This window comes from Macrobrachium rosenbergii, chromosome 52 (genome assembly GCF_040412425.1).
Source record: "Macrobrachium rosenbergii isolate ZJJX-2024 chromosome 52, ASM4041242v1, whole genome shotgun sequence".
NCBI classification, from domain to species: Eukaryota; Metazoa; Arthropoda; class Malacostraca; order Decapoda; family Palaemonidae; genus Macrobrachium; species Macrobrachium rosenbergii.
Genome location: NC_089792.1, coordinates 33,599,805 through 33,625,736, shown reverse-complemented (window position 1 = coordinate 33,625,736; position 25,932 = coordinate 33,599,805). Strand labels below are relative to the sequence as shown.

General features: G+C 40.4%; 1 protein-coding gene across 1 annotated transcript in view; it reads right to left on the bottom strand.

Moving 5' to 3' along the window:
* The window catches only part of LOC136833798 (N-acetylneuraminate 9-O-acetyltransferase), a 263,251-nt gene that overhangs the window by 219,610 nt on the left and 17,709 nt on the right, over window positions 1-25,932 (bottom strand). The window contains exon 4 of the mRNA XM_067096057.1: window positions 14,701-14,820. Within this exon, the coding sequence (XP_066952158.1) occupies window positions 14,701-14,820 (120 nt within the window). The remainder of the gene's footprint in view (window positions 1-14,700; window positions 14,821-25,932) is intronic.

Below are 25,932 nucleotides of genomic sequence, written 5' to 3'. Positions count from 1 at the left end.
TTTCAGCAGCAAGTCTGTTACTGAAGCGAACTGAAGAGAGCCCAGAATTCTCTCCTGGGTACGACGAGAGGCATTTTTGTTTTGAGGAACTGTCGGGTACCTTTGGCTGTTTCTTTCCTTTTTGCTGGTGGCAGTGACAGTTTGTGTGTGCTTAGGTCCCAGTGGATTCCTAACCACTGAAATCGAGCTGCTGGAACTAGGCGTGATTCCTAACTGTTTATTTGGGAACCCAGGTACTCCAAATAAGTAAGTATACCTTAGTTTTACCAGACCACTGAGCTGATTAACAGCTCTCCTAGGGCTGGCCCGAAGGATTAGACTTATTTTACGTGGCTAAGAACCAATTGGTTACTTAGCAACGGGACCTACAGCTTATTGTGGAATCCGAACCACAGTATAGCGAGAAATGAATTTCTATCACCAGAAATAAATTCCTCTAACTTTCATCAGCCGGCCGCGGCACTCCGCCCATCGAATGACAGTCTGAAGCTCAACCGACTCAGCCAAAGAAGGGCTCCCAGGTACTCCAAAAAGGTGATTACTATATAAGTTGCTCTTTGACATTCTTTGGCATTGGATGACCAAATTATCCAGTCATCCAGATACGCGGCCAGCATGATCCCTCGGGTCCGCAGCTCTTTGACTACTGTCTCTACCAGTTTGGTAAATGTTTCGGGCGCTATGTTGAGCCCGAATGGCATGACTCTGAATGAGTATGATTGTTTTCGTAGTCTAAACTCCAAGAAAGGTGAGAAGTTTCTCGCAACCGGGACGTGATAATATGCGTCTGTAAGATCTATAGAGGTGGTGACGGCCCCATGAGGAAGTAGGGTCCGTACCAGCGAGACTGTAAGCATGCGGAACTTGTCGCATTGAATAAACGAATTGAGACGGGACAGGTCCAGAATCACTCACTGTTTGTCTGAGTCCTTCTCCGGAATACTGAACAGACAGCCTTGAAATTTCAAGTGTCTGGCTTTCTTTATTGCATTCTTTTGCAGAAGTTCTACTGCACAGTCCTGTAAGACTCGGGATGGGTGTTGATAGAATCAGACTGGAGGAGGAGGCCCTTTGCTCCAGCTCCGTCCCAGACCTTTTGAGAATATGCTGTGGGACCACGGGCTGAAGGTCCAATGGTCCCTAAAGAGATATAATCTCCCGCCTACCTGGGGTGCCTCATTGATTGGGGGAGGTCCTGCTTCCTCTGATTCCACGGACTCCCCTTCCAAGTGAGAGGGACCTGGATGCTGCGCTACCTCTGTAGGCGGCTCCAGCCCTGCTTCCCCCCGTATGTCTAATATATCCTCGAAACGTTCCACGGCTCCCAAACGAGGCGTTGAAAGCTGGGGACGTCACGAACTGCTGCTGAGGTTGCGCCTTAGATGAAGAAGGCTAGCCGACCTGTGAGACCGGTACCCCTTGAAGCACTGTTGGAGATTGAGGTCTCTTAAAGCCCTGGAATCCCCTGAACCTTTTCCTTCCTTTAGGTTGAGGTCCAGAGGTCTCAGAGAATTTCCTCTTGAAAGGAAGGCCCCAACTAGAGCGGAGCCTTTGGTTCGCTCTAGTGGCCTCCGCCACAACATTATTGACCTCACCCTTTACAAAAGGGTTAGGTCCCCAGGTAGAACTTCTCACTAGCTTATTGGGCTCATGCATGTTGGTGGCCTCTGCAAAGATGTGTTTCCCGCAGTTCTATCTGGCTATCACAAGTCATAAAGACCCAATTGGAAGGAAGCCAATAGGGACTTCTTGAAGACTGAAACAGAGGCACGTCATTATAAGCTAATGCCGTTACCTTTGAGATAGTGACTGCGTGCAGGGAGCGACTCAACCTGCACCTGGCCTCAAATTCAGCTTTGAGCAGAGCTTCCGGAATTCTAGGAAGATGCTCGCTGAATAAGGTGGAGGCACACTCGGTGATGAGTTTCCCCACCATAGAGGTTGCCGGAGCTCCCAACCAACACTCTGGGTCCCCGGGGAAGGGAAGAGAAGTAGAATCCGTTCCTCGGAGTTGAGGCCTAGGCTTGCCATCTAGCCCCGTCTGAAGGGTCAATTTCGTAACCTTAGTAGTGCAAGGGGTAGGAATGGCGTCACCAAGGGAGAACCACGTAAAACTTTCCTTGAAGGGGGAAAGCTTCGTGTTCCCGCACTCCCAACTTGTGAGAGTGCGCAACAGGATGGATTGAGCTTGGTCCCTCGGGAAGATAACTGTCCCTTTAGGGACCTTATCAGACCAAACCCAGGCTTCTTCCGTTAAACTGGCAAAACCTGGATGGGGGGTGGGGGGGGGGAGATTAGGTCGGCTGGAAAGAACTCCAGTTCCTCCAGACGACGAGTGCCTAAACCTTTGATAGTCAATGTGCCGTTATGCAGGAGGGCATATAAGGCCAGTCGCCACAGGTTTCCCTTAACAAAGGGGGGCAGTTTGGAGGCGTCCGGGACAACATGGGATTGATGTGCTGCTCCGGATTGGATAAATCCGGAAAGCAAACTTTCCTGAACCTGCATCTTTTGTGCCAATGGCTGTATTGACTCTCCGTAAAGCTGTAAGCTTGTGACCAGATCCTTTAGCCTAGCTTCTACCTTTGAGTAGATTTTCTGCATTAGCAGATCGACAAAGGCTTCAGAATCAAACCCAAGCTGTGGAGACTTAGATTTTGAATCTCTGGACCTCGACCCCTTATAAGGGGGAGCAGCCTTACTTGTGGACGCCATTGGTTTGGGGGCCGGTGACGACTTAGAGGGAGCTGGCGGATTAGATCTTTGAGGTTTAGAGGACTTTGTTAAGTCCTTCTTTTTCTGAGAATTCACCTTGGGCATAACAGATCGAGATCTGTCCCCAAGGTTAGCTGGTTTGGAAATCCCTGGAAGGAAGCTGATCATGACAGAGAACCAGTGATTTTTCATCACCTTGGGAGAGGCGTGAAGTCGCGACAACTGAGCGGCATGCCACGACACTGGCGACCATACCAGTGGACCAGCTGGAAGAAGAAGAAGGTGAAATACAATAAAGAATTAACCAAACTAACCTCGCCTGCCTCACTTACTACCCAACCTTCTACCTGATGTGTTTCTACACTCATGGGCTCCAGGTGGATGTTAATAACCGCCACATCCACTGCCACCTCCCCGCACAGGGAGACATCTCGGGAGGGTTGCGTGTCCAATCTGATCTTTTCAATGATTGGGGCGACCGACCCCCCTGGTAATGCGGCGGAGATCCGAGCACCAGGGTAGAGGAGATTAAAGATCTCTTCAGAAAGCACGTAGGTGTTGCCGGACGCAACATTCCTCCTAAATCCGCCGGCCCAGGTCTTCAGGGTCGACAGCGCAGAGGTACGGATTAACAGGTTAGACTGGAAAGGAAGGTAGATTTACGCAATATACCCCTCATTATGCACGTTTCTAAATGAGGCATCAATACCGAAAGAGGCTAAAGGTTAGCAGGCTCTCATCACTTACAGACTCAGCGGACACCAGTTCGCAGAAAGCGTAACAGAATTCACAGTTGTCTGGGTGCCAAACGGTCACATCCCCAACCTGCAATGCACAGCTGGAGTGCGAGCGGCACACTTCGTGTCCGCTGCGGTTGCGGGAACGGCCGACACCGTGGTTCCTGACAACGTACCATCTGTAAGTGGATTGATGGTATATGAGTATTATTAAAACAAGAGCCGCCGAAATAGGTCCGCGACAAGTAAGAATACTTTAACTTAGCTTAGAAAATGATACAAGCGAAACAAGGCAAAACCCCTCCGGGACTGATCCCGGCAGCAAAAACTAAACTATTGTTTAAACTGACGAATGTTCTAACCTGTTATATAAACAGGTACTCTATGACAATCCGCCGTAAATAGTCACTGAAAACTCATTGTGTTTAATTTATGGGGACGGTGTCAACGCATGGCGGAGCAGGGGATGTATGGCCTTTATCACCAGCCAGGGCGGAAACCAGATATTGGAAACCGCCAACAACCGTGACCCGCACCACCGGAGTGGATAATGAATAAGAACAACGAAAAATCAGACTAGACCGGCGGGGAAGTAAATACTAACATACCATAACTGTTATCATGCAATCACGGAACAATGTTCGACGCTCCAGCTACTAAGCAGTAAAACCATTAGAAGCGAGCTAACGAAACACCGCCCATATGGGAAAGGTAGAAAGTGACAGAAACCCAGTGAATTGCGACCGGTCGGGTGGGTAGTACCCTCCAGATGCCGACTATAACCACATAACGGGGGTGCCGAACGCAAGCGAACGGCTTCCACTTACACGGACAACACTCAGGTGACGTCACATATTTCTAACCAATAAGGTAAAAGGACGGTAACTAGGCTACATACACGAGAATATGGAGTTAATGATCGTAGCCTACTCTCCAAAAACCAAGCTTCTTGGACCAGTCAGGAAGGCCAGGGTTAATGCCATTGGTGTGGGGAGAGAAGGACCTACGTCCTAGCTCAGCCACTGGAGTGGGGAGTTGCCACTGGTGTGGGGAGAGAAGGACCTACGTCCTAGCTCAGCCACCCTTCACAAAACTGGAACAACTTGGACAGTAGGTAAATTAAAAAGTGAGGATCCCTCACGCTAAAGGAACTCGCATACTAGACTAACCTCACTTCCCAAACCTAAAGGACTGGTCGGGAGAGTTAGGTAGCCTGAACATTGTGTAAGAGCACCGTCATGCCTAGCCTAGGTAGGATAGGCTAGCTAAGAACCTTAATTAGAAATAAAACTACCAAGTATATAAACAAACAAAATATCATAGGAAACATTCGTGAAATGGGGTAGCCTAGGATTAAACATATTTAATACCAATATGAATACAAAATTGATTCGACGACAGGGAGGGCCGAAGGAAATGCATTATCTTCGGTAACATTTGGGTAAACATAAGGTACCCAAAATGGCGTCCCTGATGTCGTATCGAATGCAAAACTTAAACTAGGAATAAATATGTCATCCTTGCTTGTACATAACAGCTAACATCATGAATAAATAATTTACACCATCGAGAAGGAACCAGTTCGCTGGAAGAGAAGGGAGACCGATAAAAGGACCCAAATTCTATTGTCAGAAAATGGGGTACCTAAAGCCTTCATGATAGCGAAGAGGCAAATGACGATACTTCATTCCCAACCAGCGAAACGGTAAATTCTCCAAATAAGCTCCAAACTAGATGGAGTAAATATATAAAAACTAGGAGAATTCAATCATTTATCAAAAGAGGGAGATTCAAGGTTGAAAACGAGCAGAGGCAAACATACAGCACACGCCTGGACATAACGCAGCACTGTTGAATTTAAGTAAACAACAATTACGTAAACCTAAAATACGATGCCTCTGCGATAATAATCCAACCAGAATTAGTACTCAACTCAGATGGTGAGAAAATCTCGGTGGAAGACATGATGAGCTGCTAAAATAGAGAACACAAACACCACAAAATTTTTACGTGTTCTCGAAGCATTGCTAAATTTGGAATGACATTGCAGTATCGTGATGACGCTTAGTGGGTGAGTAGGCGTTATAACGGCACATCCAATTTGGGACTTTGAGAATAGAGAGATCTGTTGGGCGAAGGCCTGTGATGGTGGTGTAAGCTCACCCCTGGTGTATATCGACATCGATTAGATGATCGCTCCGGGGGTGGTAACCCCGCATTCTAGATAGCTTTTTCTCTGGTATATGTAGCAATTCTTATACCTAGAAATGTGCTAAATGGAACCATTTCACTGGGTGACTCAGGTCGAGCCCAGAAAAGTTTATTTATCATACAAATAAACATACCTGTTAACATGTACAATAAAAATTCATCTCACTAAAAGAGAGAGAGAGAGAGAGAGAGAGAGAGAGAGAGAGAGAGATTACTTTTAGAGATTTAATGTTATTTAATTTACAGATAAAGAAACTTATAAATTACATAAAAAATTAAACATATACTTTGCTTAAATGTTAAAAACTAATATTTAATGTTATTTAATTTACACATAAAAGCTTGAAAACTTATAATATTATATAAAAAATTAAACAAATACTTTTGCTGGGTTTCTCAGTGTACAGAAATTTCCATTACGTATGTATATTATAAGAAAAACTCCGGAAATTTCAAAAATAGTCGTATGACCATTATTTAGGTTCCAATAAAAATTATTAATATCTGTGAACTGTTGGTTCATTGCATTATGACATATAATTCACAAAATGAAATTAAACAAAAAGATGCTTACTGCATATGTGTTTATAAATATATATAAATTAAAATTAAAAAGTATATATATATTTCATCATGTTACATGAAAAAGAACGATAGACCGATATGGATATATATATATATAAGGCACGTATATATATCTTATCACTATGTTTCATCTTAAATCACTAAAAATAATTAAAATATTTCATATATATATATATATATAGTCTCGTCCCATATGTATACACAGTACATATATATATATATATATATATATATATATATATATATATAAATATATTACTGTATATAAACTATTATGTACAGAATTATAATTTCATTGATATATATTCTTTTAGCAACTAAAAATATTTTCCTATATATATATATACATTCTCAGATAAACATTACAAATATATTTTTTTATGCATATTACATATATAAAATAGTAATACAGTGTTTATATAGGAAGTGTTTATAACATATAAAGGCTATATAAATATATACCATATATATATATAGGGAGGGGCCAATATATATATATATATATACTGTATATATATATATATGAGGCGCCTAATGGCAGAGTGTCGTAAGCGACACCGTCGCCGATTTGGAGTTAAGCACACTAACATCCTCTCTAACCCTCTAGTTGTTGGGAGAAGAAATTTCAGTTCAAATTTCCTGCAACAACAAGGTCGAAATTCTTGTTTTGTAACATTACTTCTTTTCCTTAGTGACGCTGCACATGGCTGCACTGGCTGGTCTGGGTGGCAGACAGTTGCAAGCGCCCGTGGTGCATAAACCAATCATGAGTCCAGACGCCCTACCACACCTCCCGCACGGCCAATGAGAAAGGCTAGTCATCAGCGGAGCCGCTGGCTATCACTGCAATAAAAAACATTCTTGTACCTTCCTTCCCCATGATCGCCTCTGGATTTAATGTGCTTCTTTTTGTTCTTTATTCATTAATAATATTGGTTCCTCTTCATCATGTCCGACACGAACGTAGATGACAATGTTCCAGGATCTTCCAGGGGCAGAAAGAGAGTGCGGGACTTTGCTAATTGGAAGCAAAATGCAGCCAAAAGCTTACGTAAAAAAGGTGAGGCGTATGTAAGCAGAAAAGATCCGGTTCCATTCATCCCCCAGATTTTCATGACATACTTCAACCAGCTTTTTTGTGATCAAGATACCCTCACTGCTACTCCAGACACCCTTCAAGATACTCCTCATGAGAATGACATGGATAATGATTTACTGGACTATGACGTCTGATTCTCGCCTGAAGTAATTGGCGCTTACGTTTTTTCTAATCAAAATGCATTTTAGCCATTATTGACAGCAATTATTATTGTTTTGCAGGTGAGACGACTGTATCAGCCTCGGAGTATTCTGATTAAAATATCTTATTATCTTTCTGCTGCTTTTTTATTGTGTAAAGCATTACCTTTTTAGGTCTTTTCTGGGTTGTCCGACCTGTGTCAGCCGGTGAAATAACCATTCGGCACTTATTTCTAGGTAAAGCTATTGCTAAATATACCAGAGAAAAGCTAAATGCCAAGCTGGAGTTACTAACCCCAGTGCGAGCTCCATGAAATGGAGTCGTGTATGAGAAAGGATGAGATTGTCACAATCACAGGCCTCCGCCCTGTAAACATTCCCAATGTCAAGAGTCCCACCGAGTGAGGTGCCGTTACAAACCCCCGCACCACTCGCGGACTGTAAACAAACCAGCGTCACCTACATTCCATTTTTAGCACGCGTCGCTTTTGTTCGCCTTTTTTGTGTGCGCTCTTTTGTGGCTTATTTTCTTGATTTAATGGCATCCCCCCAGGATTCTTCATCACCTAAGTTGAGTACCATCTCTTTATTTTATTTTCAGCAGTTGAGGCTCCTTATTTCCCTCTAATTTAATAATTAGGGGGATTTATAACGCCCGCCTCGTCCACCTTCTCCCGGCCTCATGTGACCTTCAGTCTCGGTGCGGGATTTTTATGTCGGGGCTTCGTTCCCCTTCACTTTCTTATGTTTTGTGCCTTTTGCTTATCCTATATTCAATTTGGCATTATTATTTATTGTTTTGTTACCCTTCTCTGGGGAAGTTCGGGTCCTTGTCGTTTAGGCTATGAATTTCCCCCCTCGGGCCTATCCGCTCTTTATCAATTCTTATATGTGTTGTATTTTGGACCCTCACTTCCTCCAGCGTTTGGGTATATTATTTGAGATGGTACAGTTATGCTTATTAGGTTTATTTTAGGCCTAGTGCACGGATGTCTTTGATATTTACGGATTATGTCCTTTGTTTTTAATCTTGAAGGTCGGCCATTTTCCCTCCGCGCTCTTATCGCGTTGGGTTTGGTCCTCCCTTCTACATGTGTCTTTATGATTATTTGAATTATTGAATTATTTTATTTATGCCTAGGATAGGTTAACTTTTTAGGCTAGTCTGGTAGATACCTTCTCCCCCTGGGCTACCTCCTTCAGCCAGCCGGCTGTGTTAGGTTAGCCTAGGAGTTAGGCTATGGCGTTCTGTTCCCTTCCTCGGAAGAGAGGTTTAGGTGTGTAGGAGGGCCTCATGGTTGGTGCTTCCCTTCGGGTTGTGTTATGGTTAGAGGTGTTGGGCCTGCGTTATCTCCCTCTCCCTGTTTCGGCCTTTCCGTTTGGACTGTTGAGTCCTAGTAAGGTTAAGCTGGAATAGCGAGGGTATCTTGCGTAGCCTACCCTTGTCCGATCCACACCTTCGGGTTAGCTTTCCAACTTCATGTATATACCCCTCTCCTACCTCCTTTCTCCCCCGCTCCTTGCTCTCTCCCCCCTTGGTTCGCTTTCATGTACTTTGTTAACTTACCAAGGCTTGAGAGCTTTACCCTGTTCCTTACGCTATAGCCTACATCCCCTTCCTCTGCATTGATTGGTTTTGTCCTCTCGGTACTGGGTTTCCAACCTTACCCGGTCGGCACCCTGTCGAGATCTTGTTTGGTGACTGGGGGTGCTCCCACACTCCTGTTCACCATTCCTTTTACCTTTCTTTGCTCATTTGGCCTTTGAGGGTTCCCCATTCTCTCCTCTCTCTGATGAAGCGCAGGAGTGTTGTGTTTGGCCAGTAAATGGTATCAAATGTGAAGAATGGGCGGGTGCATTATTGTGATGGAGATGCCAATTGCCCGTTACTCACAGGTCTGGCTGTTTACATCTCACAGCATCAAGAAGGCAATGAAGAACCTCTTGGCAGTACTCCTTGGTTATAGTTGTGCCGTGTGGAGTGTACTCACGATGAACCTTGCCACTGCAGTCAAAGAAGAAGACACTGACATTGCTGCAGACCTGCCTTGCCTTTTATGGCCTCGGGGATGTCGGATGCTTACACTGTGATGACTGCAACTTGGTTTCTGGGTCATTCCCATCAACCCAGCACTCATCGCCAGTGATCACTGTGTTGAGGAAGTTGGGATCACTGTTCACAGTCTGCAGCACGTCCTGTGCAATCTCCAAAAGGAGTTGCTTCTGCCTGATCATTAGCAGCTTTGGCATGAACTTTGCTAAGACTCTCTTGAAGCCCAAATCCTCAGTCAAAATGGAATGAATGGATCCGATACTGATGCTGGCCTAGTCTGTGAGTTCTCTGATTGTGATTCGATGATCCTGCATCACCAGGGTCCTCACTGATGTGTGGCCATCTTTGAAGCAGTTGTACCACTCCTTTATCTGTGTGGCCCCCATTGCTTCGTCCCCAAAAGCTTGTTGAATCTTGCGGATCATTTCCACTTGGGAATCGCCAAGCTTTACACAAAATTTAATGCAGTGGAGTTGTTCAAGTTTTTCTGTCATTTTGTCAAAAACGACAATCCGACGGCACTAGCTTACACCTCCTCGCCTGTCAGTGGTCTGCTGGCAACTGACAGCTTCTGGAGGCAGGAAAATATTCAAGCATGTGCATTGGGAATGCCTACATACGTGCACCAAATGACATATTTATCTATATATCTATATATATATTCTCTAGTATAAGAGAACACGCTAATATATGTAAAACTTTATTTTCAAATAAGGATTCCCGTATCATGGTCCAAGCACCCAAAGATTATTCTTTCTCAATTTTGGAACATATAACAATTAATCAGCTTGTACCCTCATTAAATAGTCAGACCTCTTCCACCGTCTTGTTTATAGCACAGCTGATGCCCTGCCTTCCAAGAAGGGGAATGTCACTTGGTTTTTTAGCCGCCTAGAGATAGGTACTAGTCTTGAGTTCTTTGAGCTTTTTATACTTTTATTTCACTTTTTATTTTGTGTTAATATGGATCATTTAACGTTTTTGTGATTTTAACTTTTGTATGCATCATTCTACCGATATATATATATATATATATATATATATATATATATATATATATATATATATATATATATAAATTTCTGACTCACGTCGAGGATCGAACCCAGGTCTCTCAGGTGGAAAGCAAGGGCATTAACTGGGCAATACAAGTCTAAAAGAGTTGGAACCACGAGAGCAACTGCACTCAGAATTACCTGGGCAAGCTAACTGGCATAGCTTAGCCAACTACCAAATGTTGTCTAAAGTCGGGAAGTTGGGGAAACCTGGTATGCAACTGCAGCTTGCCCAGGTAATTCCTGGGCAGTTGCTAACTGACTTGTATGGCCCAGTGGGTAACGCCCTTTTTTTCCACCTGAGACTTTCGATCCCGACGTGAGTCAGAAATTTATTTCTGTTCAAATTGTGTGTTGATGATTTCTATCTTATTCACTCAGAAGGGATAATTCAATGAAATGTTGTCTATTGGGTCATTGCTGAGTCGGGAAGTTGGGGAAAACTCGCTGGTATGCAAGCAGTTAGCTTGCCCAGGTAATTCCTTGGGTGCAGTTGCTCTCAGGTTCCAACTTCTTTTAGACTTGTATGGCCCAGTGGGTAACGCCTTGCTTTCCACCTGAGAGACCTGGGTTCGATCCCGACGTGAGTCAGAAATTTATTTCTGTTCCACACGTGATTGTGTGTTGATGATTTCTATATATATATATATATATATATATATATATATATATATATATATATATATATATATATATATATATATATATATATATATATATATATATATATATATATATATATATATATATATATATATATATATATATATATATATATATATATATATATATACATATACATATACATATATATATATATATATATATATATATATATATATATATATATATATATATATATATATATATATATATATATATATATATATATATATATATATATATATATATATATATATATATATATAGCTTTTCACTTACGTCAATGAAACTTTTGTTCCCTTTGCCTCTTTTTGTTCCCTTTGCCTCCTCTTCCTGATTACATCCTTTGAAACTGTTGACTAACTGTGGGCAGATAGCCTTCCATGCTCCATTCATGTTAATGTCACTTACTCCACACCATGCAGCATCAATACACTTTATACAATTGCAAATGTTGTAACCCTTCCAGAAGTCATGTAAGGTCACACCAAGGTCATTTACTTCCCTTAATGCTTGCCTATAGGTACAGCGCGTGTAATCGTTCTTGAGATTTGTTATTACGCCTTGATCCATCCACTGAATGAGTGAAGTTGTGTTGGGGGGCAAACACACAATTTTCACATCCAGATGAAATCATCTCAGTGTGGTGGGAGATTAGGGGCATTATCCAAAATTAAGAGAATCTTGCAAGGAATCCCATTCTCGCGGGAACAAAGCGATGGAAAACCAGTCTTCAAATACAGCAAGAGTCACCAAGGCTTTGTTATTGGACATCCAGATTACAGGGAGAGAATTTTTTGAGATATTTTTGAGTGCTTGTGGATGTGCAGCATGGTACACTTAAAGCAGTTTTAGCCTTGAAGTCTCCCGATGCGTTGCAACCCAGCTGTAAAGTTACCTTATCCTTCGCCACCTCAAATCCTAGCACTAGCTTCCCTTCATGGCTGATGTACATTTTTTCATGGAATTGTTTTCCAGAACAGACCTGTCTCGTCAATTTTAAAAACTTGCTGAGGGGTAGTAACCTTCATTATATATTATTTCATTGAGTATCTTGAAATATTTCTCAGCTACTGCTTTGTTGGCGCTCACTGCCAGTTAGCGTGTTTTTTGAAGCGACGAAACCACCCATAACTTGCAGGAAATGTTTCATCTGCAGCACTTTCGCCAGCCTTAGCCTTCAAGTCATCAAAAAGGCTTTTAGCCTTTTCCTGAGTCAGCATGCAGCTAAGCTATACACACCTTCGTCTCTAATGTTCCATCCAGATACCCAAAAGTTTTTCCATTTCTTCTACCACCCTCCCCTTCTCTTAGTTATAATTGTTGACTGCATCTGCAAAGCAGTTTTTACGTGTTCCATTATTCAATCTTTGTTTTTAAAGCTTGTGCCAATAGTTGGGTGATTCATATTATACTGGCGTGCTACCTCCACCATTTTTGCACCACTATCTAATTTTTTTTAATTGCCACCTTAGTTTCCACTGAGACTGCTTGCTGCTTTTTACCACTGCCACTATCTTCACTTGCCTTACGCTTGCCATTAGCCATGATAGCAAAAGGATAGGTTTGATATCTCACAATAAAATCACACAAATAAATCAGAGCACAAGAGATGGTGTCTTACCACTTGCATAGGTTTGAGAGTCTGGGACAGCACATTAGTGTCAGCTATGGTGCTGCTCAGCATGGGTAGGAACAAAAATTGTAACTAAGATGAGGCATGCAATAAAAAAGTTGAACTTACGGGTGGCAGATGGAGTGCCATGAACAAATTTCAATTTATTATCAAGCTTGTTCATATCTCTGAAAGTTCGTAACTTTAAAGTTCGTAAGTAGAGGAGCATCTGTAAATATATGCAGCTTCTTTTCAATGTTATTTAATTCAACTCTCAGCATTTCCTGTTCTGTCTCTCATCAACAGTTGACTGGATTCAAGTATTTCCTGACATATAGTAATATACCTCTTCACTCCCTCCACAACCACTCTCAAAAAAAGACCTCTGCATTGTTCATGTCACACCTCACCAATCTTTCATATTAGTGCCTTAATGTCACCAAAAATTTTTTTTAGCCTAACCCTGCTCCAGTATACTTTGTCTTTTCTGATATACTACTGCTTGCCTAAAAGATACCTCCCACATCAAAGAATTCTAGTATCTTCATAACAGCACTATTTTAGTCTTTCCACATTACCTATGACTATAAAATCAAAGCTTAATAATTAGTATGTCTCATGGGTAGCAGTCTGTTGTCTTCTCTGCTACAGTACAGACTACGAATTCCAAGCTCCTGATTAAAGGCTTTCTGTTCCCTATCTTATTATGTTTTGGAAATAATCATTACTGCTGTACATGCATGTTGTAAAATAAACTAACCTGCTGTACATGTGTTGCAAAATAAACTAATCTTAGTGTGTAGCTCAAGTTTTCTGATTTCCTATACCACTTTCTTAGCTTTGCAACAGAGGAATGCTTTCATTTCCTATTCTGTTTATCTTTGTTGGCAAAATTTTAGCTCCGGACTACTGAGTCCCCAATAGTCTGTCCTCTGTGATGGTACTGCAAAATGCTTCATTAGAGTAATCTTTTTTTCCTTTCCCTTGTAAACCCCGTAACTGCTTCCTTCCCTTTGCTTAACAATTTCCTGTTTTGTCCGTGCTATCTCCCATCCAGTTTCTACCACGATACCTCTGTCCTCCAACATGACGCTAGTGGTACTGTAGTGCAATGGAAAGAATGCTCAGCTCAGAATCTGACAGAGCAACGTTTGACCCTTGAACCAGACAAGGAGGGATGAATAACCATGTTCCCTAAAATCCATTAAGTCTATGTTGACCCATGCACTGAATTATGTGAATAGTCTGTTGTTAATCAACCACTGTGGGTTCCAACTACGGGAAAGAGAAAGAGTTTAAGAGAGAAAGAAAAAAAAAAGGACTGTGTTCACTGACCTGTCACTGAGGGAGGGCCTCAACAAGGTAATCCTCACCCTAACCAAGGTGAAATCCTTCAAAAGATATTCATATAATAAGCTATTTTGCTCCTCAACGTTTGTACAGTTTCTGGGACTGCTTGCTTCACTAATCTGATGTATTGCAAATAGCTTTTTCTTCCTAGTTTTTTTTCCCAGACCTATACTTCCTATTGAGCAGGCCTATGAGTCACTCATGACCTGTGCCAACCTTACTCTTTCAATCTGGTCTCAGCTGTACCCACACTCGCAGTCACTGCATTTACCTCCCATTTTCACTGAAATTGTCTTTGTGCCCGTCGTAACAAATCTTTTCAACAGTATTTATTAACACCACGGAAACAACTATCATAATGAAAGGGGGGAGAGAGAGGGAAACTGAGTAAAATTCACGAGTAAAACCAACCACAAACTAAGAAAGGAAACTCACTAATTCAGTGGCATAATGTAAAGAAAAATTCACAATACTTACAGAAGCTATGTGTGTTAAATTTTTCTTGTACTCTTCAAGTGCTAGAGAAGACCCATTAGATATCTTGATAGTGTGCGTGGCACTTCCAACGACAATAAGTTTTGGTAGTACCTTACTTCTCTGAAAATATGAATAGCAACCATATTACTTGAACTTAGAATCTTAACAAGTGATTCTGGGAAATCAAAAACATTGTTCTGAAAACAAGATGTGCTCCTTTATTTAATAAATGTGTTAAGAACATCCAATTTACAGGGTTAGGCAGCAGGAACTCAATTTCATTTTAAACAAAATGTACTTTATAAAGAAAATATATTTAAATAATTCAAAATTTTATAAATACAAACCTCTCATTTTATCAATCCTTAACTTTAGAAAATGGAAGACATGAATTCTTACTTGCAGGTAAACATAAGTGGTCTAGTCAGACCTACTGCTGCAAAGGGGTCCCAAACCTTATTGAAAAGCCAATCAAATTGGATGGAAAGAGAGCACTTTCATTAAAATATCTTTTACTTATGTAACATAATCACTTTACAATTCTTACACGGAATAAGCAAATCTCTTCTATTGCTTAATTTGAATGATTATTTTGAAAGCAGTCAAAGGAAGTAGCCTTTCAGTTCACTTTATTCAATTTGGAGAACATTAAGGTTGCCTTTATATATCTATAACTTTTATTTATCCATGGTACCCCTGTACCCCAAACAGTAAGTCATATCCAGGCATAAGTCAACTGGGAAGCACTTACTTCCAGCGGCCAGGTTTTAATATTACACAACTTCGCTCACCATGGGGTTAATAATGCCAGATAAAAGGTGAACGGTAATGATAACCATCTGCTTAACAAAACTGCTGGCCTTACTGATCATGCACCCACCAACCAGTAAGCAGTACTATTAAGATTTAGCACAGTGAAAGTAGAAAGACATAAGCAGCCAACAGTAATTACTTGAAGAACTGATAAATTCTTTTGTAAATAAAGTGATAAAAAGAAATGCCCATTACTAGTGTGCAATACCATTGGTAAGACCAAAATCCTGGAACAAAACTGAATTACTGTACATGTTTTCAAGTTACTGTACCTCCCTTAGCTAGAAATAGATGGCATTCACGAATACTAAAAGTCTTGGGTACCTAGATCTAGATACAGTAATCTCATTCTGCAAAATTTACTTGAGACAGAATTCTTACTGGCAAATATGGCTACCTTATTCTTTCCAACAAGTATCACAGGTACAGATAAGAAATAGGTCATGTATCTTCAGCTCTTCCATTTACATTGATCTTCGTAACCCTACTGGTGAATATGAAGCGCAAAACATCATCTACAGTGTTGCTCACTTCAATGACTCACATTTAACTCAACAGTTTTTGTAAAAAAAAAAAAAAAAGAGCAAGACCATACCTCTGCAACCTGGTAGAAAACCTGTGGAACTATTCTCAGGTTGACATCATGCTTGTCAACACAAATATCCAAACTGTTCACTTGTTAGTTACCCAGCCAGTTGACTCTGAAACTGGTTTCTCTTGAAGAAGGTATTTGTTTCTTTTATTTTCACTACAGTCACTAGTGGTTTTGCAAGGAGAAACTGCTATATTTAATCAAGTGAAATCTATACTTTTAGCCTAGACTGTCCCGAACAGTAAGGTTGGAGAAGACTAACATATTTTTATACTAACCCACTTAATAATTAGCCTTATTCCATGTGAAACAGACTGAGCTACACTGGCATGAAGAGTTGAAAAAAGAAAAGTCTCATCACATATGCCAACTCTCAGTCTGCTGTCTGATGACGAATTGCAGTAACCCCTCGATCACTAGCATTTCCCTCATCCGCACTACACACTTGGCAGCACTCCTCTTGGTGTAAGCATGTAAATGTGCTTAACTGCACAGAATGGTAAAAATGTGAATAGAAGCACGCAGGTGCAAGGTGGGAGAACAAATATTACCTTAGGTAGTCAGGCAAATTAGCTGAGCACATTCAAGACACTTACTGGCCTACTGGCTTACTGACAAAGATGGGGTGGGAAAGAAAAGAGAAATAAATTGCGCTGTGTGTAGGTGGTGGTAAATCTGCACACACAATCAGTACCACTTCTGTGGCTAGCTCTGTCAGCTGTGGTTCCAGTCCTGTGCTCTACAGAGTATTACCAGAGAGAGAGAGAGAGAGAGAGAGAGAGAGAGAGAGAGAGAGAGAGAGAGAGAGAGAGAGAGAGAGAGAGAGAGAGAGAGAGAGAGAGAGAGAGAGAGAGAGAGAGAGAGAGAGAGAGATAAACATTGTATGGCATCATCACCTAAATTTTACTGTATATAGTCTCACTGAATCTTATTAAGGAGGATATTGCAGAAAAAAAAAAAATAACAATCACTCATGAAAACTAAATTGTGTGAAGAACTTTTAGAAGTGCTTGAATGGGCAAAAGAAAGAGGAGATTCATCATATGGAAATGCCAATGAAGAAGCAAATGGGATCTTACCTTACTGTCAGCAGGGACTGATTCTAGATGGAGAGACTTTGTGAGAAGACTGAAACTGGATGGAGAGACTTTGCAGGAAGATTGAAACCAGATGGAGCAACTTCAAGGGAAGACTGAAACTAGATGGAGAGACTTTGAGGGAAGATTTGAAACCAGATGGAGAGACTTCGAGTGAAGATTGAAACTAAACGGAGAGACTTCGAGAGAAGATTGAAACTAGATGGAGACTTCGAGGAAGATTGAAACTGATGGAGAGACTTCGATTGAAACTAGATGGAGAGACTTTTGAAACTAGATGGAGAGACTGAAGATTGAAACTAAATGGAGAGACTAGATGGAGAGACTTCGAGTGAAGATTGAAACTAGATGGAGAGACTTCGAGGGAAGATTGAAACTAGATGGAGAGACTTCGAGGGAAGATTGAAACTAGATGGAGAGACTTCGAGGGAAGATTGAAACTAGATGAAGAGACTTTGAGGGAAGACTGAAACCAGATGGAGAGACTTCGAGGGAAGATTTGAAACTAGGTGGAGAGACTTCGAGGGAAGATTTGGAACTCGATGGAAAAGCCTTTGAGGGATGATTTGAAACTAAATGGAGAGACTTTGGGGGAAGATTTGAAACTAGATGGAGAGACTTCGAGGGAAGACTGAAACTAGATGGAGAGACTTCGATGGAAGATTTGAAACTAGATGGAGAGACTTTGAGGGAAGATTTGAAACTAGATGGAGAGACTTTGAGGGAAGATTTGGAACTAGATGGAGAGACTTCGAGGGAAGATTTGAAACTAGATGGAGAGACTTTGAGGGAAGATTTGAAACTAGATGGAGAGACTTTGAGGGAAGATTGAAACTCAATGGAGAGACTTTGAGGGAAGATTGAAACTAGATGGAGAGACCTCAAGGGAAGATTTGAAACTAGATGGAGAGACTTCAAGGGAAGATTTGGAACTAGATGGAGAGACTTTGAGGGAAGATTCAAAACTAGATGGAGAGACTTTGAGGGATGATTGAAACTAGATGGAGAGACTTCGAGGGAAGATTTGAAACTAGATGGAGAGACTTTGAGGAAAGATTGAAACTAGATGGAGAGACTTTGAGGGAATACTGAAACTAGATGGAGGGACTTTGAAGGAAGGTTGAAACTTGATGGAGAGACTTCGAGGGAAGATTGAAACTAGATGGAGAGACTGAGGGAAGATTTGAAACTAGATGGAGAGACTTTGAGGGAAGATTGAAACTAGATCGAGAGACTTCGAGGGACGACTGAAATGCCCGAACATCAAAATCACCTCCAGCAAAAGGAATTTCACCACAAGAAACAGGAAGAAAGATTATGGCACATCTAGACAAAAAAATGTTCAAAACCAAAAGCTGCTGTATCTGGTAATTAAGCTGATAACAATCTAGCCGAGGATCTTCAGGCACAGTACCATGGCACATTGCTGGACTACCCGAAAGGACGAGCTTGCTGATGAGATGTATGAAGAAAGCGACTTTATAAAAGGCAAACACCAAAAAAAACCATCATCAGGTGATTAGGCTCATTAATGACACGCAAAATATATTATATAGGTGAAATTACAGATGAAAATACGGAAGTGAGATGGTACATTAATTTGCTGAGATGTGAATGAGACTGGCTGGGCCACGAGAACTTCATCATTTGCTGAGAAAATTACATTACTTATGAAATGGCTACTCCAGATAAGGAATCATCAGGTGGTAAGTAAGTCTGATTAATGCAGTGAGAAATCTATTACACAAAAAAGAAATTGAAAGTCAACTTGATCAGCTGACAGGGAACATCACTTGCACATAAAATTACTCTATGATATGGGAACTCCATGAAAAGACTTGTCAGGTGGATAGTCTGTGCAAAACAACGGAAAAAGTAAAGTATGATAAAGACAGAACAGACAGAAAAAGATAAGACAAAGACATGGAAAAACAACGGAGAAGGATGAGACGAAGACAGAAAATATGGTGCTTAGCATAATCTAATTTTGATATAATGCACAGAGAGAGAGAGAGAGAGAGAGAGAGAGAGAGAGAGAGAGATGCTGTACAGTATATTGATCAAGGATCATGAAGAGGTCCATAGCACTCTAGACTACAATTCTAAGTGGAGAGAGTTCCAGCAAAGCTCAACGTTGACATGAATTACCATGTTGACACAAATTACCTTGGCAAAATAAACTAAGAGAAAGAAATTTACGAGATACATTTTCTTTAGCTAGGGGTTAGTTGCCTTAATAAATTTCCTGCAGCTATTTCTGTCAAAAGCATCTTCACCTGATAAACCCTTTTCTAAATCATCTTCATTTTATCAAATCATCTAATCCTCAGCCTCTCTCTCAACCTTCAACCTCTAATAGGTTAAATCTAAGTTCTGTTCACTTCTACCTCCTCACTCTTCCTTACCACATGCCCAAGCCATCTCAGTTGCAACTCATCATACCAGTAATATTTACCATTTCTGCAGTCTTCAGATCTCTTCATCTGCAAGCCTCTTGCATACTTTCTTTAGTATAGTTCCCCCTAAAATAAAGTTTCCTATTGAAATTCAAAAGTAGACAATAGTTCTTTGTATTATCCTGGAATGATCATCAAATGACGTTAATTCTCTTCAGCTGCCTATATTTTTTTAGCTGAATGTCAATAAAATGTCCATAAGATTTTAGAGTTTTTGTTACTTTTAAAAGCATGTTAATAATGATTTTCTCTGAGGCTTTATGCAATCTGTGGTGTTTTTTCTTTTTCTGAGATGTTCCCAGACTGCCTGAGTTGATCAAAATTACCTAACTTCTACCTGGCGGTATCGTGGAGAGTAGGCTCAAGTATTTGAATGAGGGCTGAGGGCAAACATACATATATATACACATATAAAAAAGTAATTCTTCAATTATCTGGATTAAAAGAGCCAAGGGTCTGTCGGATAATGGCGAAACCTGAATAATGGCAAGTATGGCAAGTAAAAAAATCTAAGGTGTTCAAGGGTGACTCTGTGCCCTTCCTCACCTAACCTTGTCAATACCACATAACTGTAAACACTCGGTATGCTTATAAACAATACAAATCACACTTTAAACTGAAAACTTTATGCAAAAGGCAACTATCTACCATTTTTGCCCATATTTGTAACAAAATACATTGCATAAATACACATTAAAGACAAAAAATTCAACCCCTTCTTTTTCTCTCTCTAGTAAATGCCACAGTTCAGTACGCTAGTAGCCTAAATGTGTTTACCCACAACCTACCATGGTTTTACGACCATTAATGTATTTCTATGCAGCAACTTCCTTATCAGTTGTTACCACATTGTATTACCATACACAAGATAAAAATGCATAGGCCACATATGAACTGTAGACCTAGGCTAGCCCAGATGTTATACTCATAGTGTCCATTTGCTAAAGCCAAACAGGCTATTACAGCTGTAATCAAGGTAAAGATAATGATAATGAAATTATTATTGTACTTACAGAATCCAATATACTGTATTATTATATTAATACATGATCATCGTAATGTATATAAAAACTATCATCTGCCATTTGCAATGTTTACTTTCTCAAAATCAGCTAATTGAGCCTACTACCGAAGTAATTAGGAAAATAATTTTTTAGCTGCTAGAAGAAACGAATGTATCAATGGAATTATTTTTATTTTTGTACATAAATGTAAAACGGGTATACAAAGGCAAACTAATATACTTTGTTACATGAAATCAAATCTCAAGTAAAAGCAGTAATAGCGGCTTCAGAGGGGCATATCAGCAGCTTCAGAAGGGCATATCTCTGAAAATATTTTGCCTATAGGGGGGTTAGAGCCTACTTTGAGGAACGTGGCTTACGAGTGGGGTCCAACATAATTTTCACAGGTAGTGATTTATATAGATATTATGGGATAATAAAGGTATATCTGTTAGAGGGTTGATTGTTGAAATTCCAACAAGTGATAAAAAATCTTTTTGTAGTTATAGAATAAGGCCTTTTCCTAGTACATCCAATAACTCAGTAGTGAGATTAGACTGACTGATTACGAAATTTAGGTCTTGAAGACCAAGTAGTGATGTTAGAGGGAACAGAGACAAATATCAGTCGTCACCTATAGATTATAAAGGCAGGTGTACATGGGTTTATAATATGTGACAAGTGGGGGCCTGTCCAGGATCTACATATATTTTCGGCAATGTCTTTGTATTATCTTTCTGAAGAGTGTTATTTGAGGTGGGAGTGATACTTTGTCTATGAAGCTATGCTTATTGGTTTACGATATATTTTGTGTTTTGTGCTTATTATTACATGCGCAGCAATAGTCTTTTGCTGGACTGCCTCTCGACAACACCAAAAGTTGTCTTGTGCCTGCCTTTGTAACATCCTAAATATGGCATTTATTGAATATCCATAAGTTACAAGTATTATGATATTTTCCCTGCTTCAATTTGATACTGTGCAGAAATGATTTACTTTTGGTTTTGCTGTGAATTTATTGTATAAAGTTTTGTGTTAAGTGTTAGTGTTATCATTAAATTACAAGGGTTTCTTGTGTTTAAATGGCTCCTTTTGATTGTGCAATCGGTGCTTAACATTTTAACCTTAAGATCTGGTAAATTATAACCTGGGAATTTTTGTTGTGAGTTTGGTGGTAACTGACAATAAGGGTTATACATTAAGAGGCATCACTTTAGGGGGTTCTGAGTTTCAATTGACACATGACTTGACTACAGCTACAAAGTGTAGTTTTGTACCAGTTCCTGATGACTATGTGGTGGTCTCCATGCAAACATCCACAGCAGTCTTTTGTAGAAGCTGACCAAAATGTGGGAACTCTTCTACATCATTCCTTTTTGAGGGGTCGCAGTTGTATGACGGAGGATGAAAAATAGTTTCTATGGAGTTCGTCATACTTAGCAGGGGGGTTTATAATTCGACAGCAAACATTTTTCCACAACATATGCATCATCACCATGATTTAGTGGAATTACCGTCTGCAGCAGAGATTACAACGTTACGAAAGGAGGACGAAGAAACTGACTCTATAGAACTGTTGCATAATCATAAGTTGGTGTTACCAGGTGATCTAGCTGCATTGCTAGTAACTGTTGCGATAATAAGTGTTACCATATTCCTGAGGTGTGGAAATTTGTGTTGTTTCAAGGAGAAGCAATCTCCGAGCGTTGAAATGAAAGTGACATGAAGCTGCAGAGTGAATGTGGAATAAGCATGATTTGTGTTGAGGTCGACACATGGTGGCGGCTGAGCCATTTCTGTTAGCACGTGACAATGTAGTGTTTTAAAGCATTCAGCACATTTCAGTGCATACATGAATGCCTGATAATCTGCAGGCTTAGCATGGAGTGCCTGAACGAAATGTCACCTTGGATATATCTGGGTTAGCGGCATGTGAGCGGGAAGAGCTCATCAGCATTTTGTCTCGAATGTTCTACAAGCTTTGTCCGTTTAGAACCCAAATATGGGTGTGTGGTGAAGAAGGGGTTAGTGCGTTTGTGTGTAATGAGGGGTAGCTTTTAGGGTAAGCACTTGGAGCTTCTGTAAAATGCCATACATTCATTTTGGAGGAGCCAAAGTGTGAGGACTCAGAGGACCAAGTTCCTTGCTGCAAGGGTGAGTGTTAAAGATAAACAGTACATTCACATTTGGTGGCTTATCATTTTGTTATAATTTCTTTTGACATTTATTTCTATGTGGAGTAATGGGGTTACAGTGCTACCCAACTTTTTTGCGCTTCATGTTATCCCAGATTTTTGTGGAACATATCTTTCACTATACTGCGGGAACTTTCACCAACTTGCAAATTTTTTCATAGAGCAATATTCACTAATTACTATATTTTCATTTGATTTTCATGACTAAATACATTTTTATGACAAAAAATTATTTACTAAAAGTAAACACAGCAAAATATCTAAAAAATGTTTAATACAAATTAAATCAATCTTTACAGTAATAAAAATCGTAAACTTAAGCTCATTCTGGGGTTCGGGGTCCCTAAATGAGCTTAATAGATTACATTCTCTCTCTCTCTCTCTCAAATATGAAAAAATTAATGACAAAGTAACATCACATTTATCTATAGAACTATACTGTACAAAACAAATAAACATATATGCGTAAAAAATCAATATCTCTCTTATCTCAGTGAGAGAGAGAGAGAGAGAGAGAGAGAGAGAGAGAGAGAGAGAGAGAGAGAGAGAGAGAGAGAGAGAGAGAGAAAAAGAGAGAGAGAGAGAGAGAACAAAAATACATATGCACTGAAATAGTATGACTTCAATACTATGAGAGAAAATGACTACGCTTACGTATCCAGGGGAAACTTGATTGTCTAACGTTCTGTAACACAGATTTATTTAAATTGTATTTAAGATTTAACTTGTATTAAACATTTTATAGATATTTTGCCATTTACATTAATATTAAGATTTGAAAATTATTAAATAATTTTCATTGTTATAAGCATTATAGGTGTGTAGTACAGTATATACTGTACTTGAGAGTAACAGTTGCAGGAGGGTAGGTGCTGGTTTGGGGTGTATTTTTATCTAAAATGGCATGAAATTGTTTTGGTACGATAATTTAAGGTATGCTTTTGTTTGAACAATTAAATTATGCAGTGAACAGTTAAAATAGGCAGTTGTAAGTGTTTTAGTTTAAGGGGCACAGGGTATTTAGCAGTTGTAAGCATATTGAGAGGGGATTTTGCATTTCCACAGATTTTACATTTTTGAGGTGGGTTCTGGAACCTATCCTCGTGAAAAAGAGGAGAAGCACTGTAATGTGAACTAACTTGGTGTTAATACTAATGACAGATGATTTCTCTCTACAGATGTTTCATGTATAGCCATGCAAAGTCGTGCACATGCACACGCACGGGTAGACACATGTAGACACACCTACTAATGGGCATGGCCACTTGAGTGAATTGGTGACAAAAAGAAACATAATTAGAATGGGGACTGAATAGTGACTCGGGGTTGAGATGGGAAGAATCCCACTTATAGTTATTGTGACTGATAACATGTTTGGGAGGGTATTCATTTACCTTTTTCTTTCCATTTTATTATCATGTTTATTTACCATTTTTAACCTGTCTTATGTTAGATTTGCAGAATAAACTATTTTTGTAAACCAGGTTTGATTAAGAGAGAGAGAGAGAGAGAGAGAGAGAGAGAGAGAGAGAGAGAGAGAGAGAGAGAGAGAGAGAGAGAGAGAGAGAGAGAGAGAGAGAGAGAGAGAGAGAGACTACCACTCGCCCACATCTACCAACACTTTCATGTAAGTCTGTTATTTTTGGTTACACATTCAATGGACCAGGTACAAACTGGAGCATTACACAACATTCCTCCCCTTCATCCACAGAAGTAAATCCATGGTAGTGGCTATTAACATTTCGGACTTTGTGGCCCCTTGTCATCTTAGGTACAACAGAGATGTTGAGTTGTCCAAGAACACAGAAATTACTTTGTTGGTCACTGCCCTTTCCAGCCCCTTCTGGGTGGCCAAAAACTCCTTGCAGTTTATGTGCAGATTCTTCTCAACTGGGGACATTACTCCAGAAGTGACCAGAATCCCAATAACCATATCCCAGCACCTGGGACTAACTTCTCCAGAGAAGGCATCTGACGTAACAGAGACAGCCAGCATTTGGCTGGCATGCTTGTGAGGAGGCGGATTCACTTGCGATTGACAAGAGATTGTAGGAAAACCCTTGAAAAGAACAGAATCTATCATCATGCCCAGGTAGGTCACTCTGTGAGATAGTTCCAGTGAAGAGTTCACTACATTTATTAGTAACCCTACGGCTTTTGCTAAGCCCAGAACTAGCTCTCTTGCCATCAGGCAATCCTCCCTGGACTTTGCAATGATAATCCAATCATACAGGTACAGAAGTGTCTTTATTCCTAGTAAGTGAAGCCATTTCACAAAGGGGGATAAGACCCTGGTGAAAACCTGAGGTGCAGAACTTAGTCCAAAACAAAGAGCTCAAAATTGGTAAGCCTTTCCCCCAAGGCAAAGCAGAGGAATTTTCTTGAACGTTGGTGAATGGGGACATGAAAGTATGCCTCTTTCATGTCCACCATAAACATCCATGCCTCTTTCTCCATGGCAGCTAAGACCGCAGAGGGTGACTCCAAAGAAAAAGGGGGACAATTGCACATTGAGGTTGAGCTTGGATACATCCAAAACAGGCCTTCAACCTCCTGTTGCCTTAGGAACTAGGAATAGCCTGTTGTAAAAACCTGGCAAAGTAGCTGGTATTTCTTATATAGCTGTCTTCTCTAACAGAGAAGAGGCTTCCTGACTCAAAACCTTTCTCTTCTCTGGGTTGCCCTTATAAGACCAAAAAGGCTATGCTGGTTTGATAGAGAAGCCAAACTCCTGAAAGGAATGCAAAAACTTTCCAAAGATATTTCCACTACCCAAGCGTCTACCCCACGCCTCAGTAAAGAGGCCTAACCAGCCCCCCCCCAGCCCCCCCCGCGCAACAGGTACCTGAGGGCTCAAGGAGCTATTCTTTATTCTTGTTATAAGAGGAGGGAATAAACTTCCCTCCCCTTGCAGAACGGGATTGGGAACTTTGCTGGTGAAAGGATGTTTTCCTCTTTCCAGCACTTAGAAAGGAAGACCTAGCAAATGAGGTAGCATTGTCCAAAGGACATTCAAAAGAAGAGGAAGACACAGGAAACTTCCTTTTAGAAGCTTGGGACTTCTCAGTCTCTCAG